Source organism: Sporothrix schenckii (genome assembly GCF_000961545.1).
Source record: "Sporothrix schenckii 1099-18 chromosome Unknown Cont44, whole genome shotgun sequence".
NCBI lineage: Eukaryota > Fungi > Ascomycota > Sordariomycetes > Ophiostomatales > Ophiostomataceae > Sporothrix > Sporothrix schenckii.
In genome coordinates this window covers 5,504,257-5,528,788 of record NW_015971145.1, presented here as the reverse complement: position 1 = coordinate 5,528,788, position 24,532 = coordinate 5,504,257, and the positions used below count along the sequence as shown (strand labels likewise).

At 57.3% G+C, this 24,532-nt stretch overlaps 6 protein-coding genes across 6 annotated transcripts; 2 read left to right on the top strand and 4 right to left on the bottom strand.

The window, feature by feature from the left end:
* Positions 1-677: 677 nt before the first annotated feature.
* On the top strand, positions 678-5,974 carry SPSK_08288 (f-box domain containing protein; the record flags this gene model as incomplete). The annotated part of the gene is made up of 2 exons (XM_016734892.1): positions 678-922; positions 1,003-5,974. The coding sequence occupies 2 exons, from the start codon at positions 678-680 to the stop codon at positions 5,972-5,974; spliced, it is 5,217 nt and encodes a 1,738-aa protein (XP_016588464.1).
* An 856-nt stretch (positions 5,975-6,830) lies between these two features.
* SPSK_09988 (protein transport protein YOS1) lies at positions 6,831-7,270 on the bottom strand (the record flags this gene model as incomplete). The annotated part of the gene is made up of 3 exons (XM_016736553.1): positions 6,831-6,886; positions 6,957-7,145; positions 7,243-7,270. The coding sequence occupies 3 exons, from the start codon at positions 7,268-7,270 to the stop codon at positions 6,831-6,833; spliced, it is 273 nt and encodes a 90-aa protein (XP_016588463.1).
* Positions 7,271-8,022: 752 nt separating this feature from the next.
* Positions 8,023-10,164, top strand: SPSK_08732 (alpha-1,6-mannosyltransferase; the record flags this gene model as incomplete). The annotated part of the gene is made up of 2 exons (XM_016735320.1): positions 8,023-8,109; positions 8,131-10,164. The coding sequence occupies 2 exons, from the start codon at positions 8,023-8,025 to the stop codon at positions 10,162-10,164; spliced, it is 2,121 nt and encodes a 706-aa protein (XP_016588462.1).
* Positions 10,165-10,995: 831 nt separating this feature from the next.
* SPSK_08844 (uncharacterized protein) lies at positions 10,996-12,921 on the bottom strand (the record flags this gene model as incomplete). Its single annotated transcript, XM_016735430.1, has 4 exons — positions 10,996-11,094; positions 11,119-11,946; positions 12,021-12,151; positions 12,240-12,921. 4 exons carry the CDS (start codon positions 12,919-12,921, stop codon positions 10,996-10,998), a joined length of 1,740 nt encoding a protein of 579 aa, XP_016588461.1.
* A 3,939-nt stretch (positions 12,922-16,860) lies between these two features.
* SPSK_08560 (MFS transporter, UMF1 family) lies at positions 16,861-19,460 on the bottom strand (the record flags this gene model as incomplete). The annotated part of the gene is made up of 2 exons (XM_016735153.1): positions 16,861-18,737; positions 18,815-19,460. 2 exons carry the CDS (start codon positions 19,458-19,460, stop codon positions 16,861-16,863), a joined length of 2,523 nt encoding a protein of 840 aa, XP_016588460.1.
* Positions 19,461-22,435: 2,975 nt separating this feature from the next.
* SPSK_09951 (uncharacterized protein) lies at positions 22,436-22,926 on the bottom strand (the record flags this gene model as incomplete). Its single annotated transcript, XM_016736518.1, has 2 exons — positions 22,436-22,698; positions 22,776-22,926. The coding sequence occupies 2 exons, from the start codon at positions 22,924-22,926 to the stop codon at positions 22,436-22,438; spliced, it is 414 nt and encodes a 137-aa protein (XP_016588459.1).
* Between the last annotated feature and the right edge of the window lie 1,606 nt (positions 22,927-24,532).

Genomic DNA, 24,532 nt, shown 5'->3' with positions numbered 1-24,532 from the left:
CAACTCGCACTCTAGACACATTTCAGAAGACACATTTCAGAACCACCGTGAGACACAGCACACTACGGAGGAATGACTTTCCAACTCCTGCTTCTTGCTACTGTAAAACCTGACTGTAACGACGTCGTTTGCATTCCATCGTCTCTTACGCGTGTTATGATGCATATTGCAAATCCACCTTTCAGCGTCGTCGCTCCTTCCTTCTCCTAAGACGCAGCAGGTTTTTGGCTCCGCAAATCGTGCCTTCTCCGTTAAGTGTAAGAAATAAGAAACAGGGACCGTTTGCTAGCCCAAAACGGCAAGCGCCACCGCGGCCTCCAGCACTCCAGCTCGTCACGGCATCCACTAACACACACTAACGGTGTTGGCATTGTACTTTCCCTACAACATAAGTTGCACAACGTCGTCGTACGCAGCCACGCTCTTTCCCCTGCGAACGGGCCCGCTTCTCCTGTCGTTTTATCCCAGACGGGCAACCGCGTTCTCAACTGGCAGTCGCTGGCTTGGCCTCTTGCCTCTTTGGCTTTTTGTGGCTTGGCTTTGTTGACACCTCTTTTCTGATCTCTCGATCTTCCTTTTGCCATCGTCATCTTGAACCTCCCCCAACTCTCTCAACCATGCCGCTCGACCACGACGTCTGACCACCATCGACCTTCTCCTCGCCGCCCCGTCCCGTCATGGCCGCCGGCGACGAAGCTCCCGACGCGCCGCCGCCCCAGCCGCGGTCCTCGACGGAGAAGCCGCCGATCTTTCTCGACGGCAGCGACGGCGGCATCGACGACAAAGACAGCAACGCCGGCTACGATACATCACCAGGGACGCCGGTCGCGTCCGCCGGCCGCAGCAGCATCGACAAGGCCCCGCGAAGCAGAATGGCTGCCCTTCCGCCCTTTGGTCGTCTCCCCGACGAGATCATCCAACAGTATGTTTCAATGTTCTTTTCTTCTTCTTCCTGTCTTCTTTTTTATGGCCCCGTCCCTCCGTACCGTCCTAACCTTTCAGAATCCTCCTCGCAACCGACTCAAACGCCTTCGCGTCTCTCGTCCTGCTCAACTCCAAATGGCGCACCGTCTCCCAGCAAGCCCACCTCTACGCCCACCACCTCGCACGAACACCCACCTTTCTCGCCAGCAACTACAAGTCCCTCTTTAACCGCCTCAAGTCGCTCCAGCAGTCCGCCCAGGATGGCTCTACCACTGCCGCCGACCAGCAGGACCGCCACGACCGCCTGCTCGCCGACCTGCGCCGCGCCTTCGCCCGCCAAGTCAAGCGCTGCCGCTTCGACGCCTATCTGCGGCCCAGTCGCACCCTCGTCCGCCTCGTCAGCAACTCCATCTCCTCGTCGTCGGCGCCCGGCGGCGAGGGCATGCAGTTCCAGGCCTCGCCCCGCGGCCACCACTTGCTGGCGTACAACTCGTCCCGCATCTACGTGCTCGACGTGCGCAGCGCCGCGGCGCCCCACGGCGTCGAGGTCGTCCGCGAGCTCAAGGTCCTGCGGCGGCCCGCGGCCACCTGCATCCGGGACGACGCCTCGGTGCTCGCCGTGCTGCTCACCGAGATGCAGGTCGACCTGTACGACCTGCAAAAGAGCCCGCCGCGCCGCATCCAGTCCATCATCCTCGACCACAGCCCGCGCGCCATTGCCCTGAGCCCCTGCGGCTCCGTCTTGGCCGCCGCCTACGAGGGCGGCATCGAGGTCTCCTCCCTCCGTCCGGGCGCCCTCGCGACCGACCGCCGCGCCGTCAAGTGCGACCACGTCGACGCCCTCGCCTTTTCCTTTGACGGCACCCAGATCCTGGGCACCTCGGTCCACGCCGCCCAGCCCAACACCGTCATCCTGACCGCGCCCTACTACGACCCGGGCAGCCAAATGTCCAGCGACGATCTGAGCGCCCTCTGGACCACATCGATCCTCTTCCCCAACACCAGCCGCGACTGCAGCCACGCTGTCCTCCTGCAAGACTCGAGCCGCGAGGAGGCCTTTTGGACGTTTGCCTACGACCGGAGCTTCGAGACCTTCCGCGCCGTCCGCATCGACGACCTCCGCAACGGCACCACCTACTTTACCGGGCCCATCCCTACCGCAGCATCCCCGGCCCGCCTGCTCCCTTGCACGCTGCCGTCCGCCTCGTATCACGGAGACCTTGTCTCGGCCGGGTTCCAAGGCAAGGACATTTGGCTGTATGGCGTGCCGGAGGACCTGGACGCCGTTCCTACCAGCCCTGGCAACAACTGCAACAGCAGCAGCGGCGACAGCAGCAACGACAGCAGCATGGATCCAGGCGCACCGGGTGGCTTTGAAGGTATGAGCGGCAGCGGCGCGTCCGCGATGAGCACTGCTCTTGGTGGCGGCAGCAGCAGCGCCACGAATGGCGGCAGCAGCGCCAGCGGGGGTGCAAGCAGTGGCGGCAACGGCGGCAGCATGTCCCGCGCCAACAGCGGCAGCCCGTCCATGCGTGCGGCCTCGGCCCGCCTGCAAGAATCGGGCAGCGACTCCTCCGTGCGCGTGCCCCAGTGGCAGCTGCTCTGCGACCGCCAGCGGAACACGTTCATTGCAGGGTCTCGCGTCGGCGAGCTGCCCGGTGTCAGCATGGTGAACTGGGTCGAGGGCTTTGGCGACTCGTCCCTGCGCGAGCGCTTGGTCGTCGGCGCCCGCGGTGTGCACCCGCCCCAACCCATCAGCTCCGACGACGACGGGATTGACTTTATTGACGGCGGGCGCTTGTTGCTCGTGGACTTTGACTATGGCACCACCGATGGCGAGACAACCGAGATCACCATCGAAGTCGGCTCCAAAGAACCCGAGGTTCTCGAAGAGGAGCACCGCGACATTGACACTGAGGTGGCTATTGTGCGGCGCCGGACCGTGGCCCAGAAGCGCGGCAAGCCCGGCGCGCTCATGCGGAATGCCACCACGGCCGGTGTCGGCGCCGCACACAGCAATCCCGTCGTGCCCCTGCCGGCCATGCCAGCCCTGCCCTCGTCCTTCTCACAAGGCGCACGACCCGCGCACGCATCCAACTCGCGGCCTCTTGCATCGTCCTCGCTCCGCAATGCCACAAACAGCAGCACCAACCACGAAGACGACGACGACGATCCGCTTGTTCCACGACGCATGGCGGCCCCTCCAACGACTCGCCAGCAGGGCTCAGCCCTCGGTGCAGCAGCACGGACACCGGCCGTGCCTCTTTTGCCGGGATCGGCTGCTGCTGCTGCTGCGGCCGCTGCCGAATCGGGCATGACAACGGATTCGGCTACCACCGGCACGGCTGGCACGACTGCGGAGGTTAGCCACAGTGATCGCGCTGAAACAGAGTCCGTGCTCGGTGAGGAGGAACAAGAGTCTATTGAGGCCTTTGACGCGCCTTACTCGCAGGGCAGTCCACGGTCGGGCGTCACCCTGCGCCGCGCCGCCACCGCTGCCGCCATCAACCGCCGTCGCAACCCACCGCCCGCCACCACGTCAAGCGGTGCTCCTATTGTCTACCGCCGCGCCGACGGGCGCCGCGAACACCCTCACGAGAGCGACGCCGACAACTGGGTCCCGCCACCGCCGCCGTATCAAAAGGACATTGACCCGCACGATTTGCCAGCATTCTTGCGCCACAACGTTCCGCCCGTCGTTGCGCCGCCACAACCCGTGGCTCGTCCCGCCCCCTCGGCCACCGCCGCACCGACCATGTCGGCCGCGGCACCGCCCCCAGCAACTCTTGCAACATCTACCTCTTTGCCGCCTTCAATACCTGGTGTGGGTGCCACGCTGGGCCTGCCAAATCCAGACCTTGCTGCGGAAAATACAGCAGCAGCAGCAGCAGCAACAGTGACAACACAGGATCCAAGTCGTAACGACGAGAGCGAGTTCAATGATGACCGGCCGGTGTCGCGTGAATCAGACACTGTGCCGTCGGGCGACCTGTACGAGGCATCGCCGCCTGGATCACCACATGTTGAGCAGCGGCCACCTACGGGCCTGTCGACGACGAACGAGTCGGCGGGCGCAGCTTCTCAACTGCCGCCGCAAACGCAGCCGCCGCAAACGCAGCAGCAGCAGGCGTCGACTGGTTCCGTGTCGACGACGGGCCCACCAGTTCTCGATCTCCAGATTCCCGCACAGACAGGTGGCTCTCTCTCCTGGGACCCGTCTGCACCACAACCTCTGCCTCCCCAGCAACCATTTCAACCACAACCACCTCAACAACAGCCACCACAGCAGGTGCAAGACAGCTACGGCAACTTTGTGCCCAAGCCCGTGGCCTATGTGCAAACGTGGCCAATGCAGCGACCGTCCGTTTCGAACGCATCCGGTGTGGGCTTCGGCGTGGCCACTGGGCCGACGGGCGGCATGGGCCTAGGTGTCGGTAACACAAGCTACCCAGTCAGCTACCCAGTCAGCTACCCCTACTCGGCACCGCCTGTGGCACAACCTGCGGCCCAATATCCTGCCACTGCCACGACCACTGCCAATACCAGCGCGCAGGCACCGGCCAGTTCGGAAGACTTTTCGTCGCCGCCGGGGCAAGGCCTTGCCAGTCAACAAGAAGCCGTGTCGCCGCTTTCCCCGAACCGCTTCTCCATGAACTCCTTCCTTGTCCCGCGCGTGCCTGTTGGCAGCAACCGGCAAAGCAGGCGGTCTTCCATGCAACGGCCGAGCACTGGGATTCCACCTGGGCCCGGACCGGCCTCAGCTCTCGGCTCCAGCAGCGCTGCTGCCGTGTCGGTGGACAACCTAGGCTTGAACAAACCCCTCCCATATCTACAACCACAGCAGGATGTGAACCAGGCGTTCCAGCAGCTACAACTTCAACAACAGCAGCCGCAGCCACAGCAGCAGCCGCAGTACTACTTCCAGCCGCCACTGATGCAGCCACAGCGCGCCTTTTCCAACCCTGTCGTCTCCAGCTCGTCGCCGTCGATTGGTCCAGTGGAAGACCAGCCGCTCATCATCAGCACGCCGCGCGGCGTGACCGGCGCCTTTGACCCACCGAAAAGCAAGTCCAAGTCGGGTCTTGGCCGCTTCCAAGATGGTCCTGGGGGTAGTGGCAACCATCATGACGGCGGTGCTGACGACGACGACGACGACGACGACGGTCCGGCCCCTGTCATCTTTGCACCGGTCCCACGCCACCCGCAGGCGCAAGAGCGCAACGCCGAGCTTCGCGAGCGTCTCGAGACGTTGTCGGGTGGCGGCACACCTGTTAAGCCTGCCCAAAAGCCGCTGATTCTACCGTACACGTCGGGGTTCTATGCTCAAAACGGCACAGCCGCCGCACCCACGTCTGCCACCTTGCGCCAGCCCAGCCTCAACCGCAAGCAAAGCCGTGCCGAGCGCAGCGCGGCCAAGAACATGGCCGATGCCAAGAAGCGCGGCTGGCGGCGCAGCAACAGCAAAAAGAAGAAGAAGGGCAAGGAGGCCGCGTCCACCGCGACGGTGGACACGTCCGTTCCCGTCCCGCCCCTTCCGCCGCCGGCATCGATCGGCTCATCCACGGTAACGGCCGTGCCCGGAAAGAGCCGGCGCGGTAAGAAGGCAGCGGCAGCCTCAGTTGCCCCGTCCGTTGCCCCGTCCGATGCCATGTCGGGATTGTCGGCCCTGCCGACCACGACAGACACAACATCACGGCGCCGCGGCAATAGGAAGAAGGAGCGCGACTTTGACGCAGCCAGCAGCGCGTGGACGGACATTACGACGACGACGGCCATGATGAACATGCCGCCCAACATGCCGCCCAACATGCACGGTCCGGCGCCCGGGTCGTCCGGCAGTTACTACCAGCCTCCTATGCTGCAGCAGCAACAGCAGCAGTACCTACCGCCGATGCCCTCCATTCCCGGCGGCGGTCCTGGTTCGTCGTCGGCATATGCCATGCAGCAGCTCCAGCAGCACATCCAGCAGCAGCAGCAAATGCAGCAGCAAATGCAGCAGCAAATGCAGCAAGAATCCGAAAAGAAGGGCGGAAAGTGCATCGTCATGTGATGAAGCGCGCGCATCTTCTTGTCCGGTGCTGTGCGACCTCTTCTCTCCATTACCAGTCTTTTCTTGTCAAAAGATACCCTTCTCCGTCTGTACCGCACTCTTCACATCCTGCCATTTATTTCGATTTATGTCCTCCGTCGAACTGTCCGCCTTGACGGTAGCCAGCGAGCCATGTTTGTTTGTATTTGCGTTTCCTGTTTTGGTCATATCATATGTTGGAATATTAGCGAGCCTTTTGTCTTATAGTCCCATTGCCACTCTTGCCATTTGTGCCATTTTGCCATTGTGCCTTTTTTTATTACATGTCTATAATGATAATAACTTTCTTGTACGGCGTATTCGTCTCTTTTTATTTGTCCAGTGACCATGTACACATACGCCGTGCTACGTAACTGGGAACCGTTACACGATTTCATTTTATTTGCTATGATCGCTTTCTATTTCTGCTCCAATGGCAGCTCCTGATCATATGGCACGTCGGCGATGTCATGTAAATTCCATTGTCATGTTGTCTTGGAAAAGATGCAGTTCGTAATGTTACATGCGCTGTGAGACAGGAACGTATCGAACATATCAACAGCACATCACAGGCAAGAGTCCAGTCCTACTGCTAGCAGGCCACCTGGCTGCCCGTTCCCAGAAGCGTCATGGGAACAACGGCTCCGACGTCGCTCCCTCCCTGACTATACTCTTCCCAGCCAGTCCAGCCACCGGCCACTCCTTTTCCTTGTCCCAATTGGGTTTCCTCTCGCCCGACCTTGGTCAGTGCCATCGTCCGCCCCGTCGGGTCTCCATTCTCACCTTCTGACCCGCACATCCACATCCGCAACACCCGCCATGCTCTCCTCCTCCCAGTCTAACCAAGGACCAGCTCGTACACTATGAGCAGCGTATTGATGACAATCAAAGGTACTGGTGTGTTGTTAGGAAAGGGCATCAAATGGCATCGTCGCGAGGGGAAGGGGGAACCATGACAACATACTCCGCATCAGCGTGCGCACGCTGGCAATCAAGTTAATGATCTTGGCCTTGATGCTGGCATCGCCGCCGCCGACACCGCCGCCGCCGGGCTGGCCAAACGCCGGATCATAGGTCGCGGGCGACAGACCGATGCGCGCGAGGAAGCGGTCTTCGGACAAGATGGCGATGGCGTTGATGAGGAGGACGGACACTGTCGGTCGATTTTGTTAGCCGAGGGCGCAGCCCACGATGCAAGATCCAGGATGCAAGATGCAAGAAGCAAGACCGCGCAAGCAGGCCAGGCGTACCATAAAGAAACCCGCCCAAGAGATACATGGTGGATAACAAGGGGGGGATGTGCGCCTCGCAAGGAGGGCCAGACGGTGCAGAAGGCCGTGGCTGTTTTTTGGGTGGAGGTGGGAGATGTCGCGTGGAAAGGAGGACGTCGCAAGCTGTGTCGTCAAGGGCTCGTCGGGAATTCACCTATTCGCCTATTCGCCTATTTCATCATCAGTCCCAGCATCAGCAGGGTGCGATGGAGTCGCCTTTGTGGATTGTGGTGGACGGTCGTGTCTCGTCGTCTTTTGTCGTCCTCGTCGTCGCCGATGTGGAAAGGAGGAAGAAAGAAAGAAAGCAACAAAACGCGGGTCGAGCTTAGTTGGCCAACTGACAGCTCCACAGCCGCAGCATTGTCTCTGGCTGCCTGCTGTCAGCTGGCAAAAGGACACACAGCAGCTGGAAAGAGCCTAGGCCGTGCGAATGGGCACTATTCGTGTACTGTACGAATGCTGTACTTGGCTACCCCGCTGTGATTGGCCAGGTGCTCCCCAAACGCCTGCTGGAGCACCTGGAGCACCTTCCCGTGTAAGACAAGTTTGGTGACGGTTTGGGCAGGCAAGGGGACGGTGAACCTGCGGGTCTCGCCTTCCCTGTGCTGCATTTCTGGCATCGACCTCCCCCTCGTGCCTTCCTTTTCTATTCTCTGCTCCCTTCCCCTTTTGGTTGTCTTGTTGTTTCTGTTCTTTCCCTTTCCCCGCCTTCGTCCCTATACAGCATTCGCGGGGAAGCATCGCGAAACGACAGCTAACATGAAAAACATAGGTGAGAACACAGGACACGAGACTCCACGCTCCCATCGCAAGCGCGAGCTCCCACCCGGCCGCCCACGCGCACTCGTCTGTCCTTGTTGCTAACAGCCACGTTCCGCGCCAGACACCTTCCTCACGCTCCTCATCCCGGTGCTCGTCGTCGTCCACCTCGTCGTCGCCCCCTACACCAAGGTCGAAGAGTCCTTCAACATCCAGGCCGCCCATGACGTCCTCGTCTACGGCACGCCCGTTGGCCGCGGCGCCGGTCTGCGCCTCGAACAGCGCTACGACCACTTTACCTTTCCCGGCGCCGTACCGCGCACCTTTGTCGGCGCCGTGCTGCTTGCCGGCATTGGCCAGCCCGTGATCCAATTGGCCAACTCCGTCGGCGCGCTCATGGGCGGTCCCGCCGCCCAGACGGCCGTCCGCGGCGTTCTGGGCCTGGCCAATGCGGCGGCCATGGTGGCGCTGTCGCGGTCGCTGGGTGCCGCCTGCGGCCCGTCCGCGGCGCGCTGGTACGTGCTGCTGCAGGCCAGCCAGTTCCACGTCCTCTTCTACGCGTCGCGCACGCTGCCCAACACGTTTGCCTTTTTCCTGACGACCTATGCCTTTTCGTTCCTGCTGTCGCCCCAGGGCGCCCGCGCCACCCGCCGCGCCGACATACGCGCCGGCGGCCGCATCCGCGTCGCGCTCTGTCTGCTGTCGTACGCCGGCGTCGTGTTCCGCGCCGAGGTGGCCATCTTGCTGGCGGCCGTAGCCGCGTACCTCGTCGTGGCCCCGCTGGCCACGGCCGAGCGCATCGTGCGCACCATCGCCGTCGCCGTCGCCGTCGCCCTGGCGCTGTCCGTCCCCATCGACTCGTACTTCTGGCAGACGTTCCCGCCCGTGCCCTACTGGCCCGAGCTGCACGGCTTCCTGTTCAACGTCGTCCACGGCCAGGCCAGCGCGTGGGGCACCAGCCCCTGGCACTACTACTTTACGTCGGCCCTGCCACGCCTGCTGCTCAACCCGCTCGTCTACGTTGTCTTGATCCCCATGGCGCTGCGGCGCCCCGCGACAGCGGGCCCGGCGTCTCTGCTCGTCTGGCCCAGCCTGCTTTTTGTCGCCGTGTACTCGCTGCAGCCGCACAAGGAGGCGCGTTTTGTCCTGTACGTCGTGCCGCCATTGACGGCGGCGGCCGCCCTGGGCGCCGACCAGCTCACCAAGAGTGTGAGTGTCCTCCGCCACCAAGAACAAGAACGCGATGCCAGCACCGCGTCCCAGAACGCCAGCGACCGCAAGCCTGCTGCCGGTGGACCGGCTGTCCTGTCCAGGCTCACCTGGTACGCACTGGTGCTGTCCATCCCCATCGCCTTTGCCGCCAGCACGGCCATGCTGCTCGTCTCGGCGCTCAACTACCCTGGCGGTGAGGCTCTGGCGGCCCTGCGCGGCCTAGCCACGGCTGATGCGGTTGCTGCTGCTGCTCCGGCAAGCCCTGCAGACACGCCCTTTGTCGTGTCGGCACACGCTGATGTGCTGGCCTGCATGACTGGCGTCACGCTATTCGGCTCCGCCATGGGCGCCACACTCCTCAGCCACCGCTTCGCGGAAGAGCAGCGACACGTTGCTCTGGCCCGTGCCGCTCTGGCGGCCAACCTCGACCCCTTTGACCCCAACGCTGACCGCCTCCTGCCCGCTGCCGGCAAGAAGCCGACGGCCGTTGCTGGCCCAGGACAACCGCCCCAGCTGCTTGTCGACAAGACCGAGGATCCTGCCGTGCTCCGCGACCCGGCCTTTTGGACGCAGTTTGACTACGTCCTCGTGGAAGACCCCAAGGCCGTCGTGACAACCGCGGCCGGCAGCGCCAGCGGCCAGCCACAGTCCCAATGGGACACCGTCGCTGTCGTCGAGGGCTATGCCGGCATCGAGGTGCAGCGTCCCGGCCAGGCGAGCTCGCGCGACGACGACGACGACGAGGAAGGCACGCGGCCGACCGTTGTCGGGCACGGCGCCACTGTAGCACGCCTGCGCCAGGCGGTGCGGTCTCTGACGGGTGGGTGGTGGGCCGGTCCGCGCATGGCGCCGCGGATCTATATTCTGCGGCGCGTCAAAGGGGACGGCGCCGCGATGGCCGGCAGTAGTAAGGCGAAGGCGACAGCATAAGACGGCGATCCTTTGAAAGCGAAATCATCTCGGTACAAAATACTATGGAGCAGATGTGTACGATAGTCACGAAGTTGAAAACTGAAAAAACTGTAAGAATATATGAATGCTGACCGTGCTTGCGTCTCGGTTCAAAAACAAACAGTGAAAAATAATAAATCAGCAAAAGAATCACAGCTAGGAAAGTCGTGAGGTTGGGCTGGCCCTATCCTTTTGAATATTTCGTCCTTGACAAGATATTCTGTACGCGTGTGCGTGTCCCGCACAGAAGTGACAAACGGGGAGGTACTTAAATAAAGGCGTGTATATATATGGCCAAGTAGTAGTAGATAAAACAAGGTGCAAAGTAGCAAAATGTAACAGATTACCAACAATGATAAAGAAATAAAAAAAACACGGATACTTCGTGGTGCTTGAAGAGGACAAGAAAAGTTGCCAGGTTAAGAAATTAATTCACAAATAGGTACGCATGGAAATGCAAAGAAACGAAATGGTGGACACAGAATGATAAAACAAAGGCACAAAGAGACGCAAGCCTTCCGCCGCGAAGAAGAGCAAATGGCAAAGGAAACAAAAACAATTGGGAAAGTACATCAAAGAACTTTTTACACTATTTCATGACTTCTGGAGGAGTAAAAGGTACAGATGCAAAACAGGAAAGAAAAGAAGCACATGCAAAGGGGGCTCGCATATAAACGAGAAAAAAATAAGGGAATCGTCAGCTGTGGGCCATTGGGAGAAACCGTGTAAGTAAACAAAGGTCGTATGTGAAGGTGACTGGAAAGCAGTGTTCTCTTTCGTCCGTTCGTCCGTTCGTCCGTTCGTCCTGCCTCACTCCGCCTGCACAACAATGTCCTGTGTACCTGCGTCTGTGTCTTCGTCTTCATTCTCACTCTCACCTTCACCTTCACTGGGGGTGGCGATGTCGTCCTATCGAATTGCCGACCCACACACCGGGCACTCTGCCGGCTCCAACCACTCCTTCTCGCCGCCCTCCACCTTTCGGCGCAGGTCACGGATCTCAATCATCGTCGGTGCCGTCGAGTCCAGCGGCGTCAGCAACAGGCTCGCCTCAAACAGCTTGTCGTAAGGCTTCTTCTTGTGGCCAAACGACTGCAGGGTCGGGAATGCGCGGCCAGCCGCTTTCTTGCCACCACCGGAAGCCATGGCCACGCCAGCTCCGGCGGGTGACTTCCGTGCCCTAGACGCCGACGCTGCGGGCGTGGGTGTGGCCAGCCCGTTGGAGGCACCCTTTTTCGCCGATTGCAGGCCGCCTGCTTCCGACTCAGACGGCGTCACTTCCCGCTTTAGCGGCGGTGTGCCGCTCGGACCTGCCACCGCATCATCCTTGGCCTTGCTGCGTACAGCCACGTCCTTCGCCTCTGTGCCGTCCCCGCTGTGCCCATTCGGCCGTGCACCAGCGCTGGCGACTTTGTCTGTCTCGTCTTCGCTAGCGCCCTGGACCTCGACCGTGTCCGCCTTCACATCGATGGAATGTTGGGCAGACGCTGCGCCCCCGGATTCACGCGGGCTCAGCGGCTCCTTGACATCATCTGTACCCGTTTCGGACTTCACGACGTCCGCCAGCGCGGGTTTCACCGCGATATGTGGCTTGTCGTGCCCTAACCGTTCGTAAACGCGCATGAGCGCGTAGTGTTTCAAGCATTCTTCGTGGATCCATTTCGCACAGTTATCGTCGCCACAGCCGACAAGCATCTTATCCGGATTCGCGGGTTGGTTGCAATCGCAAACGGTTTCGATAGACTGGAGGAGCGGAGACGTCTGTTAGTATGGTATTGTTGACAAAGGTAGCCTCTGCCATGAGTTAACGGGCATTGGAGAGGGGGAAACCTCACTGAAAGCTCCATGCTGCGCACATCCAGAGCCTGACGCCAGTACAGCGCACTCTGCACATCGTCGTCCTTGTCTTCGTTGAGGTGGTTCACTTGCGCCATGGAGGTAACGCTGACGACGTTGATCACGTCCACTGTGGCTGTTGTTAGTTTCCAAGCCCCGGCGATCAATGGTCACCAAAGCGGTTGCAGAGAGCAAAAGAGGGAAGAGGAGGAACGCACTGTGGTTAGATGCAATCAGCTCCGAAGAGCCGTGGTATGGCTGCCGTGCCTGGACCTGGCGCTTTCCATAGTGTGTGCCGTGCGGTAACTCATCTGGCCAGTACATCCAAAACACTCGCGCATACACGTGATGCTCGTCGCTAGCACGGATCTCGAGGATGCGCGCAACCCAGTCGTCTTCTGAGCGCCTGCGCGGACTGATGTTTTGTGCACCAGCATCACCAGCGCCGGCCGCACCAGCGGCACCGGTGGCTCCGGCAGCAGCGGCACCAGTGGCGGCGCCGGATCTCTGGCGCTCGAGGGATGATTCGTTTGCGACGTAGATGAAGCCCTCACAGTAGTACTTAACGCCATTGAGGACGAAGCTATTATACCGAGTCATGTCGGCCCATTGCTTCGCCGGCTCCACGACGTAGTGAACATCCATATTGCTGTGGGTGGTGAACTCGCCCTTCGGCTCGAACGGTGCGCACTGTTGTAGTATCCTTCGGTTGCCATCATCGTCATCCGGGTGGTTGCCGCCGGAACTGTTGTGTCCCCGCTTCCGCCGCTTCTTGCTCTTGGTCTTCAGCTCCTTTTCGCGTGGATCGAGGACGCGGACTGTAAATGGACACTCGGCGCGGATATCGTCGGCCGTGGTTTCCGCGCGGGGCCGCTTGGAGGAAGAAGACGTTTGTGTCATCTTGGCTCCCTCAGAGGAGCTCTTTGGGTGTAGAAAGAAAGATTTGCGTTCGAGAGGACGCAGTGTCGCGTCACGATGGGGGAAAAGAGAAGCGCAGTCTCGTCGAACGTTAGACCACAGTGTCTGCGATTAGCGCCGAGCAAAACCGCGATCGAAACGGAATGCAGCTCCTCCGGAGGAAGGCCGTGTGGAGGTGAGCGCGATGGGGTCGCTACACTGAGGAGGCGCCGTGATCGTTGCCGGGAAAGTTGAGTCTGACTTCGAAAGAGAGGCGAGGCGAGGCGAGGCGACAAATGGGTCGAGTCGATGCCCGAGTTCGACGCAAGAGGCAACACAACCGGGTCGCTGCAGGCTGGGTACAGTCGGTTCCACGTGAGGGAGGGGGCAAACAAAATGGTGTGAGAAGCACTCGAAGCTTGCTGCTCACTATTTCTCCGGGAAGAATGGAGAAGTGGTTTAATTCGCGCGCGCGATTGGCGTTGGGCTAACTGGTCTTAAGCGGTCGTAGGCGTTTCGTCGTGGTTGCTTTTGTCGTCGCAGAGTAGCATGCAGGCACGAAAGTGGACAAAAGGACAAGCGACGGACCAGCGCAAAACTTAGGAAAAATATAAAGGAAAAAGGAAGGACACAAAATAAAAGGATAAGCGTGCTAGTAAGGCTGATAGCTGTTCTGATCCGATCAAAATTGAAGCGCGATAGTGATCGCTCGGGAACAGACGGGGGTTTGGTTGATGGGTGAAGAGGAGAAGGCGTTGAAGTGTCCCAGAAAAAAAATTTAGGACAAAATCAATGAGCAAGGGCATGCAACAGAGCGGGTTGGTGTCGCCGGGATGCGCGAATGGGCGGGCTGAATGGCAGGTGTGGGATGGGAAATGGGAGTTTCCCTACGACCTTTTCTGCGTTGTTGCGTCCGATGCGTCCCTGGCGTTTTGGTTCCTTAGGACCCCTTGCGTTCTATGCACGGTACTGTTGCGCCTGTGTTGTTTCGGCCGCCACGGTCAGTTGGCCTTGTCTCGCTTCGTTTCCTGTCCTTGAAGGTGGTGCGGAGACGGGGGTGGTTTTCTATTTTCTGTAGGGGTGACTGGATAGGCCAGCGCTTCTGTGAGTCGAGTGTGTGTTGTTTGGCCACGGTTTCTCCAAACAAAGCCAATAAAATAAGCACAGGGTAAAAGGAGGTCCAAGCTTCTTTTCGGCCCCCTCTTTTCTATCTTGAGTGATGGCCGTTGAATGACTCCCAACCTTTTTCTACTCGTGGCGTTATGTGTGGCCAAAAGTAATCTCAGCCAGGACTGGTAGTCAACAACGAGGGCATGCACCGCGTGGTGTATGATAAGCGATGAGAGTCAAAGTAAATAAAGATGACGCTATTTTGTTAGAAGACAGAGACACGCCAGAAAACAAAACGAAGGACAGTGGAATGCTTTCGAGGCGTGGCGGCCATTCGGCCGCGCGCAAAAGAGGGAGATGAGCGTTTCTAGCGCCAAGTTTATCGTGCTTTTCTCCGCGGCGCGCTGGACGCGGGACTGGTTTGTGTGGCGACGTGGAGTTGTGTGTGTCGGGGAGAAGATGAACCAAGGTGGGAAAATAAAGAAGAGGAAGAAAAAAGAAGCGGACGACGCGAGAAGACGACGTGTCAAAATCGCCTGTTTTCGCAAAAGGCAATCACTAATGTTTTGATGCCAAAGAGGGAAGGAGCAACACAATATGTAATCAGACACAAAAAAGGAAGCAGGTGGGGTTTTACATAGGCGTCTGGTGTGGAAGGAGCGATTGACGCAGACGAAGCATTGCATCCGTTGCGCTTTCCTCCTCTGGCGGAGCGTATAGGCTAGGAAAGAGCGATGGAAATTGTGGGAACAACTGGCAGCCAAGCCACGAGAAGGAAGGAACATGGGGAGGTAAGGAAAGTTTCCTGGCGGAGTCGTATCTTACCTGTGGCTGGGCTAGGCGAAGAAAATAAAATCGCAAAGTCACGATCATGAGTGCTTCTGATGTACAATTGAGGTCTTTCGTGTTAAAAAGTGATCGCGTGAAAGTTGACCGAGGCGGTCAGCTAAATGAAATACGGCGAAAAGGGGGGATCGAAGGCAAAACCCAAAGACGGAAGGCAGAAGGAACGCGAGTGGGCAGTGCGCAATATACCAGGGAAAGCGCAAACGAGAGGGAGCGGGCGTGTAGAAAGATACGTGTATCTACGAGGGTAAGCTCAAAAGGCGGAAAACGAGAAGAAAGGCTATAATTACAAAATCGGTGTGGCCAACCGGTGGCCAACCGGTGGCCCAAGAAATAATAGACTCTTCGAGAAGAAATAATTTGACGAATCGCAGCTGATCGCCCTTCTGTCAGATTCGGTCACAACTGCGAATGAAATGAGCGCAGCATAAAATGAGGAGGTTGGGAGCTAGATGGACGAAGTTGGGCTGGGCCAAGACGGATCAAGCGGTTTGCTAACTCTTGTCATGGAGAAGACGGAGGAGAAGGGATATGCAGACAACCGGGAACGAAACCGCTGTCAATTGATTATATTCTATCCTGGGCAGGAGAACGGTAACGCAAAGCAAAGATCGAGGTCTATCGTTACTGTCTACTTTACGGATCTCGACGGCGTCTCCGACGAGATTATAGCAAGAAGCGGTGACGGACGATGAGAGCGTAGAGCAAGGAGGCCGCGGCAAGCGGCAGAGTCAGGCTGGAACGCCACGGTGCTAGCTCTGTTTCCTGAGCTTCGCGTGCTTTGGAAATGATTTGTCGATTTGTCAAGCTTATCGCGTGTTTCTGCGCGCACCGTTATTCCGAGTAGAGCAGATTGTAAAAGACGACAATCTCGTTTAGATTCCCCGCGAGAGACATTCAGCGTATTTTCAACCGATAAAGATATGTCAAAAGAAAGGGAAATCCGATCAAGGTTGACTTTGAAACGGATTATAATTTGATAGCCTCGGCCAGATGAACAACGGCAGGGAGATCATGATAGTTCTCGAGCGCTTCAGAAGAGCGAGGGAAAGACAAGACCGTGAAGGCGAACAAGGAGAGGCCCAAAGGAAATTAATAGAGCGAAGCCCACTCCGAGCTTTTCTATTTCGTGTTTCGCCCATCAAGGCTTCTCTTGCCATTCAATTTGCCACACACTCACGTGATGGGCAACGGACAAATAGCCAGCGACGGACAGTATAGAAAGCAAAGGTATGGACGATCGAGTGACAGACTTCCAGGAGTAATTCACACATTACAATCGCACGTACCATTACGGTATAAACTCATACGACATACTTCTTACTCTGATTGTGGAAGAGGAGTCACCTTTTATAGAATCCTGTATTTCGTAAACAATGGGTTGATCAAGTTCCCTTGCTGATATGACACACGACGCTTTGCTAAGCAATGGCTATGCGAGGCAATAAACGGTTCTCATGGATATATATTGACGGGCTCAGCGCAGAAGGGCATACCAGGTGAGACCGTAGAAACTATATTATTGTACGTGGTATGGTCATCACGTTCCAGCTGAAGATTATGTTGAGTTCCCTATATGTTGCAATGTATGCGGCACTCTTATTGCTTGCATTTTCACCTCGCCCGTGCTTTCAACCACTTCCAATGTAGCAGCACATACAGCGAGAGCACATTAGAAACAGTTTCATCCACAAAAAAAAGTCTCGTCGAAAGTTATACCTTGTAACAAGCCTTTCGGCCCCCAAAAGTATAGACACATTATGTCACGTGACCGTTTTCGGAGCCTCGCGGACGAAGAGACGAGGCCGGTGATTGAGACGACGGTATTCTCCCCAGAAAATAAACATAATCACGATGCGACAAGCAAATACGACGTGCACACTGCTACTGTGTTGTGAGGGAAAATACATTATTTTGTATGATATTTGCATGGTGCATATCCAAATATCCGAAGCCACGCTCGGTTTATAGTCCATTTTTGAGCTCTCAACGCCTAGCCTCGACATCGTCTTCGTCCTCGTAGTCGCCCAGAATCGCCCGCGGCGTGTGGTTGCCGTCGGTGTCCTGCTCATCGTGGTCGCCATTGTCGTCGTCGTCACCGCTGCCAGTACTATTGTATCCCTCTATGATGGCCGCCAGACGCTCGCCCTCGCGCTTGCCGCGCTCGACATTGACGCAATACAACAGGGGCGCCGGCAGACCGACGAGGCAGGCCAGGAACCAAAAGGCAGGGCGAATTTCGCCCGAGGCATCAATGATGGCACCGACAATGGCCGGTCCGAACACGCTGGAGCCCTTGTCGGTGATGGCGTAGAGAGCGTAAAACGCGGCTTCGGATCCGGGCGGGATCAGCTCGCCGTAGAGCGAGCGGCAGTAGCTGCTGAGGCCGCCCAGGACCAAGCCATAGATGGCGGCGAGCGGGTACATTTCCCACGGCTGCTGCAGCCCACCGACGCCCCAGCTGCGCACAAAGGGCAGGTAGCCGGCCAGCCCATAGATGGGAATGAGCTCAAAGAGCGCAAGGCAGGCGAGGATGGTGTGCAGGGGCTTCAGGCCCAGGCGGCGGGAGACAAAGGCCCAGGAGAAGGCGCCGATGACACCCGTGATGGTGCTGATGACATTGATGAGGCCGAGAGCCCAGACCTCCATATGCAGTTGGGTCTTGGCGAAAAGCACAGCCGTCGACGAGGTCGTGGCGATGGCGTCCGAGAGGAGGAACCAACCCGCCAAGAACAGGACAATGTCGATGAGGCGGCGGGCCAAGCGGATGGTGCGGAACAGCGAAGCCCACGCATACCCCAGATAGGCAAGCCAGGACCGCACCCGGGCCCAGGCACGACTGTCCGTATTACGGATGCTGCTCAGGGCAGCGTCCGGCAGTGGGGGGCCGGGCCGGGGCCGCAGCCACATGGCGGCCGGGATGGTGAAGAAGGCCCACCAGGAACCAATGAAGAAGAGAACAATACGTTGAGACCAGAGCGTGTTGTGCATTTTAAAGACAATGAGGATGGCTATGCATTGGACAAAGAGCGCGGCGCAGTAGCCAATGCCGATGCCCTTGGACGAAATTTGCGTCGAAAGTGACAACTCGAGCGATGTCAGCTCTTCGTGCGTTCGTTTGTTCTCCGTGTTTTCAGGCCCGCCGGAAGACGAAGACGACCGCAGCGGGGATGGACCACTGGATGTGCCGTTGCCCAGCAGAGCGGCCGACGCATCATCTCCACCGACTATGGAGTCGTCGTGGTCGTCGTGGTCGTCGTGGCCGTCGTGTTCGTCATGGGGATCATTGTGAACATTGGCGGCATGGTCCTCCAGCTCTTCATCGACTAGCAGGATCTGGCGCGGCCGGTCATCGTCGTGGGCAGGCTCAAATAGAAGGGACGGGTGGTGCCGCACCAGCAGAGGCAAGAACGAGTTGAGCAGCACAAAAGAGGCACCAAAGGAGGTGTTGGAGATGATGGCCAGCAAGGCACCAAAGATGTAGACCTTGGCGGACACGGCCAGGTAGAGCATGACAGAGATGCTGCCCGTCCAGGCGAATGCAAGGAGCAGAGTCTTGCGGTAGTTGCCGTGATCGGCAGCGCAGCTAATGCTGACAACAATGAGGGCCTGAAGCAGGACGCTGACACTGAACGTGTACATGGCAAAACTGGCCGTGTTGATTTCCATCCCCAGGACATAGATAACGCACTGGGATTCGGCTGCGTCGCTGCCACGAGCCAAAAGCGCGGACATTCGTGACGTCGCAAGTGAGGAGGCGGGGTGTGCATTGCTCGCTTGGCAAGGGGTTGTGCGGTCGGAGAGGAGGACGCCATTTTCGCGGGCAAGGCTCTCGAGGAGGATGGGAATAAAAGAGGCGATTGCTGGGGGATAGCGTTAGAGGGAACGGCGAAAGGAAGCGTGAGGAAACGTGGTAGAGGCTCTCTAACTTGGGACATACCGCATATTACGTAGGTTTCCGAGGCAAAGGCATACATGTACCAGCCCAAGATCTCCTTGTTGCTCGTCGGCCGGTTGTCTTCGCCGGCATAGGCCGCAACGCCGTCAGATCCGGCATGTCTGTGACCGCGACGGCGTGAAGGCCGCGACGGCCGCCGCGGCCGTCGGGGATTCTCGCCACCATCACCACCGGCACCACCGGCACCGCCACCTGCTCCAGTCGCCATTCGAAACGGCTCACCAGGATGGTAGTCACTGCTGCTGTCGCTGTCGCGGTGTCTGTAGAGGCGTTGCGCTGCGGCGCCTTCGTGAATGCTGTTTGTGGCCGTGGATGGAAAAGAGCGTCGCCCACCGGTGGCGGATCGCTCGTCGTCGGCCTCAAACGAGGAGGAGTGCGAGTGTGGAGCGCGCGGCGTATTGGCCTTGCTGCTCGTGTCGATGTCGTCGAGTATTGATTGTGTTGTTGTTGAGACTGCAGCAGCAGCAGTAGGGCCAGCAGCTGTTGACGAAGACGGCTCAGCCGACCCAAAATAGCTCCGGTGTGGAGGAGACGACGACGGCTGATTGGCGGCGGCGGATTCGGGCCTTGAGCTTGTATTACTGGAGCTGACAGCCGTGGCTGTTGTTGCATGGGGCTGATGTGCCATGCTGACAGGGGTTGTGTGTGGGTGCCAGAAAAAGAGAGGAGAGGGGGTGAATGTGTTCGTGCGCTAATGCATTGCGGAACGTACTGTGTTAGTGGCGCCCCTACTGTACTCGAATTGCTCAAGTACGACGTAATTATGAGCTTGTCTCGGTGGCGTACAGCGAATGGCCAGGCGGCCCCTGTTGTTGCACTTTGGAAGCGTAGCAATGCAGCAGGGCAAACCGAACAAAACTGTATGACCAGGGATGCAGCTGAGGAAACACAATGGCAACTCTAGGGGAGAAGGGTCGCTGGCCAAAGGGAACGAACAGCCGTGTTCCCCGTGGGATTCCCGTTTTCCCCGTCCAGTCACTGCGCACAAGCTGACAGCAATCACCGTCGTAAAAGCTCCGTCTGCAAACCCCCTGGTCGACCAGCCTGCGACGCGAGGTATTTTCCGCGTGACGTTGGACCTGACGACTGAAGAGTGGGTGTTGTGTTGCTCGCTTGGTTGGTTTCTTTTTCGTGCACTTTCTTATTCGCGGAACCCGTTGGTTCTCGGTCTTTGGGCGACGTTCGATTTAAACTTTTGTCGTGCAAGGCGATCCGAACGTCCACGGATCTGCTGGAGACAACCGGGTATGGTCAAGACGATAACATAAAGAGGCCCTTGTGTTCGGATAACAAAAGAAACGTGTCGAAGATGTGTGTGGCCTGCCGTTTCGATGTCGAAAACTGTGAGGAGAGAGGGATTCGTGTCAAAGACAAATTGGTTGGAAGAACGTGTTTGCCTCGGGCAAGATGCCGCTCAACAAGAAACACTCCGTTGGGGAAGCAGTCGGTCAAAAGTGAAGCAAAATGAGAGAAAGGGAGAGGGACAGAAAGGAGACAGGGAAAACGACGAAAAAAAAGAGGGACGAGGGCATGATGTGGTAAAAGAGGGAAACGAGGGAAGAACGAAGAGGAGATGGGAGGAGGGGGTCGTGGACGTGCCTTCCGTTCCTCCCAGAATAATGCATCTCAACACGCAATCAACGGTTGAGTAATTCGTACTTGAGTACGTTGTACATAAATGAGCAGCAAAAAGGGAAGCAACGACCAGTTGGCCGCCTGAGACATGGCCGTCTGTGTATGGGAGAATAGGAAAGAGCGCCCCTCTCTGCCCAAAGGGGAAAGAAAGACGAGGAGACTTGCGCTGCGGTTTCCTCTTTCTGCCGCTGGTGTTTGTCGAGCTGAGTCGCAAGTCGGGCAATAGTTTGCATATCTCGTAAAAATGGAGCTTCGAGTACAACGTATTGTGTACAGAACTCGGTGCCTCTCGCCGTGCGTGGTTTCCATTTCGTCCAAACCCTTTGTCCCATCGCAGCAATGTGCAGGAACTGCATTCCCGGCGCGCCGTTTTTGTGTTATTTTATTATTTTATTATGATATTTTTCAGCATCGCAAAATCGCAATATCGCCCATGCCGACCTTATTTCATCACGGGGCACACGTCGAGACTGTCCAAGGCTACTGTTGTTTTGCTCGTCCGTCGTATCGGCCAGTCTTTTCAGCTTCCTCAGCCATCCTCGCCTGTTTTCTCAGCCCGCTGCCTCGGCGCCCTCCGTTGCCTATTTTAGTACGCTGCTGCCGCAGTAGTCTGTCTAGCCGCTGATCGCTCCTGCCGTGCATGAACTGCATATGACAGACCCGGCTGCAGATGGTGCAGGTGCTGGGAGCTGCAGCAGATGCAACAGGTGCAGAAGGTGCGAAGGGCAAACCGGACCACCTTGCATTGCGATCTCTCGGTTGCAGTGCCTTGGTCGCCCTCCTTCCGCCCTTTCCCTTTTGCTGTCGGTGTTGCTTATGCACGGTCGATCTTGCCGAAGTAGGTCACTTGACTTTTCGCACATGTCTCTGAGTGCTACATTGGACGTTCCCTGGCCTCACATTGCAACAGTGGGGGATACAGAGGACAGAGTACAGAGAGCAGCCTCTTCGTTATGAGTTGCTTTCTTTGCGCACTTTTCCCCTCACAGTGTGCTCATCTCAAAGATCGCCACGGGGCACGGCAAGGGACAGCCCGCGCGTGGAGTGTGCTAGCTAGGCTTCTTAGGCGTGCAGAGTGCAAATGTACACAAAACATCCAGCATCCAAAGTTCGAAGCCAAAGGTTCACACTCCCCGCAAAACGCAGCGCAGCGGTTGCACGAAACATGTTGCATTGACTCGATCCAAAGCCTTACATAAAGCCAGTATTATCAAAGCATTAATGCTGCGCTCCCCGCGGTGTTTGAAAAAGACCAGAGTATATTGGAGCACGGAGTATGGGTGTGGGTAAGACCGGGGGTCGGAGTACGGGGGCGGACAAGGGATGGCGGGATGGCGTGCGCGCGTGTGTGGGAGGCAATATATTCAATGCTATTTTGCACATTTTTTTCCCGGCTTTGGCGACCCTTGCATATATGTGTGCAGAGCTGGATGCAGGAGGCGGCTAATAGAGATTTGTTTTATTTACGGGCGATTACAAAACCTAACCGGGTCCGGCTTGTCTGCAGTGACATATGCAGGAAACAGGAAACAGGAAGCTGAGGTGGCAATAAATCTTCGTGCTCGGAAAGGAGGCTGGGAGGCCACAGCCAACAGCCGCGCAAACATACAGTACTGGTTCTAATTCAGTGATTTGAGTTGTTTTGTATCCAATGGGTCAGTGCATGGGCACAACGTAGCGTCAGATATGCGTGTCAGTTGTATTCACTTGAATTTAAATAGCAGCAGGAAACGCGTTTTTGGTATGATATCAAGAAGTGGAGGCTGTAGCGAGTAGAAACAATTCTCCTCCTTCTTCCGGGAGCGCAACGCAATTTGGGGGAAATCTATAAAGACAACAAAATTGTCGAGCATCTTTTTGTAAGAAAGAATGTAAGAACAGTATAATAGAATAAAGAAAAACATCGAAAAAGAGGTATCATCGGTCCGCCCGTCAGTCTCGTCCAGCATCCAACACAGGGAGGGCCGTCTACTTCTTGAACACGCCCGTGAGCTTGTGCTTGAGCTTGTCGGCCAGGCCCACCATCGGCGGGGGGCCGCCGCCCTCGTGCGCCGCCTTCTCTGCCTTCTTTTTCTCCGACTCGGGGCCCAGGTGCACGTTGGCAGCACCGCCGCGTCCCGTGTGGTAGTCGCTCAGGTCGGCTGAAGGGCGCACGGCAGCATCGGGGACCAGCGTGCGGTCGGCGCGCTCGAGTGACCGGCGCTTGTCGGAGTCACCAATGTTGGCGGCGCCTAGGTTGCAACGTTTAGCGGGATAGTCGATGGGCTTGGGAAGAGAATGTCGATAAAAAGGGTTCAAACGGTCTCACCTCCTCTGCCGGTCGAGTACGGGCCGTCATCGTGGCTGCCAACGATGCCGGCACGGACAATCTCGCCGTCGACATACTTGGTGTCGTCCTTGACAATGTTGCCGGCACCACCACGGCCGTGGGACACTTCAGCGGTTGAGACCTCGGCCATTTTGTTATTTGTGGTAATAGATTTGTGAGACTCGTGGGTTCGTGGGAGTCGAAGTAGGTCTTGTCGAGGTAGTGGTCAGCTCACGTCTGTTCGTCGAGATATAGCAAACAGCAGAAAATGAGAATGAAGAACGAAGAAAGGAGAATGAGACGAAAAAGAACAGCGAGGTATTAAATGACGACCATTGGGAAATATTCAACGACAGAAAACGGGTTAGACTGCGATAACAGGCAGGCCAGGTTCACAGAAGGCTGGGCGAGGTGCACTTCAAGCACACGACGAATCAAGGAGAGCGTATACGGAATGCCAAAAACAATAACCAACGTAACATAAATAAAATTAATCACCCACGAGAGACTGTGACAAAAGAGGGCCGCAATGTGGGAAACGGGGCCTACACACCTCGGAAACGCCGACAGGAGGACGAAGAGGCGAGCGCGAAATCGGAAATCGTCGAGTTCGTTTGACAACGAAACAGCCTAAGCTGGGAAGGGGAAGAAGAAGGGACGAAATAACTATGAAAAAGAGAAAAAAGGAGACACTGGAAAAGAGAGAGAAAAAGAAGGATCAGAAAAATGAGAAAACAGACGGAGGGGAGGATGGGGAACTGGGGGGAGCTTATATGACTGATAAACTGATAAGAGGCCAAAAACGTAGACAACGAATCCCAAAAGGCCAATCCCAAGTGTGCATATGCGAGTATTCAATCTTATTAGTCGTGCAGATGCGGCAAGCGAACAGGGACGTCCCTTGCGATCCCGAGGCGCGAGAACGATGTCGGCGAGGAAGCACAAAGAGGCGGCAGCGTGGTGGGGCGTTTGTACAAGAGACCAAGAACTTGCTCTGCTTTCTTTTTTTCTTTTCTTTTTCTTCTTTCTGCTCTTCTCTTCGCTGAGAACTCTTCCCTGAGAACGATTTCTTCGTCTTACTTGCTTCCTACTCGTCCTACCACTCAGTATACGTTCTTCCCGCGGTACGACTCAGCTACCACAAGGAAGATCCCGGGGGTAAACCAAAACGAAAAATGTAGACAGGTTGGCCGAGTCTCTTGCGTCTCTTGCTTGGGATATGGTTGGACGTTGTCGCGGTGTTTGCCCGTGGTGGAGACAGCCTTATCTATTGCCCTTGCGCTATCTCTAGCTTCGTCGAACGTCTTGGAAGGGGCCTTTCCATTTTGAGCGCCCTTGTCTTTATCATCCCGCAACCTCGAAAGCAGCTGTAGTGGGTTCCTTCCTCGTTTCCCACTTGGAAGTGAAGCCTAATGGAATAGCAAGTCTTGGCAAAATACACAAGACGGCAACTACGGCGGTGCCCAGCTGCAGTCTTGGGCGACAGAGCAGGCGGTTTTCCTGGCAGACGAGGAAGGCACGCAGGCGAGGTCAGCGAGCCAACGATTAGTGCCTTTCCGGCCAATCCCAGCCCGCCAATCTTCCCATTACGTACGGCTGAAGATGGCTTTGCGTAATACCCAGCAGCCACGCCACAGCCAAACGCCAGCCTTTCCAGCCGACGACACTGCACAGGATATGATAACGATAACACCCGGCACTTTATCAATCACGTTTCTTGGCTGTACACAGCGCAAACGCAGCACGCAACCCAAGCT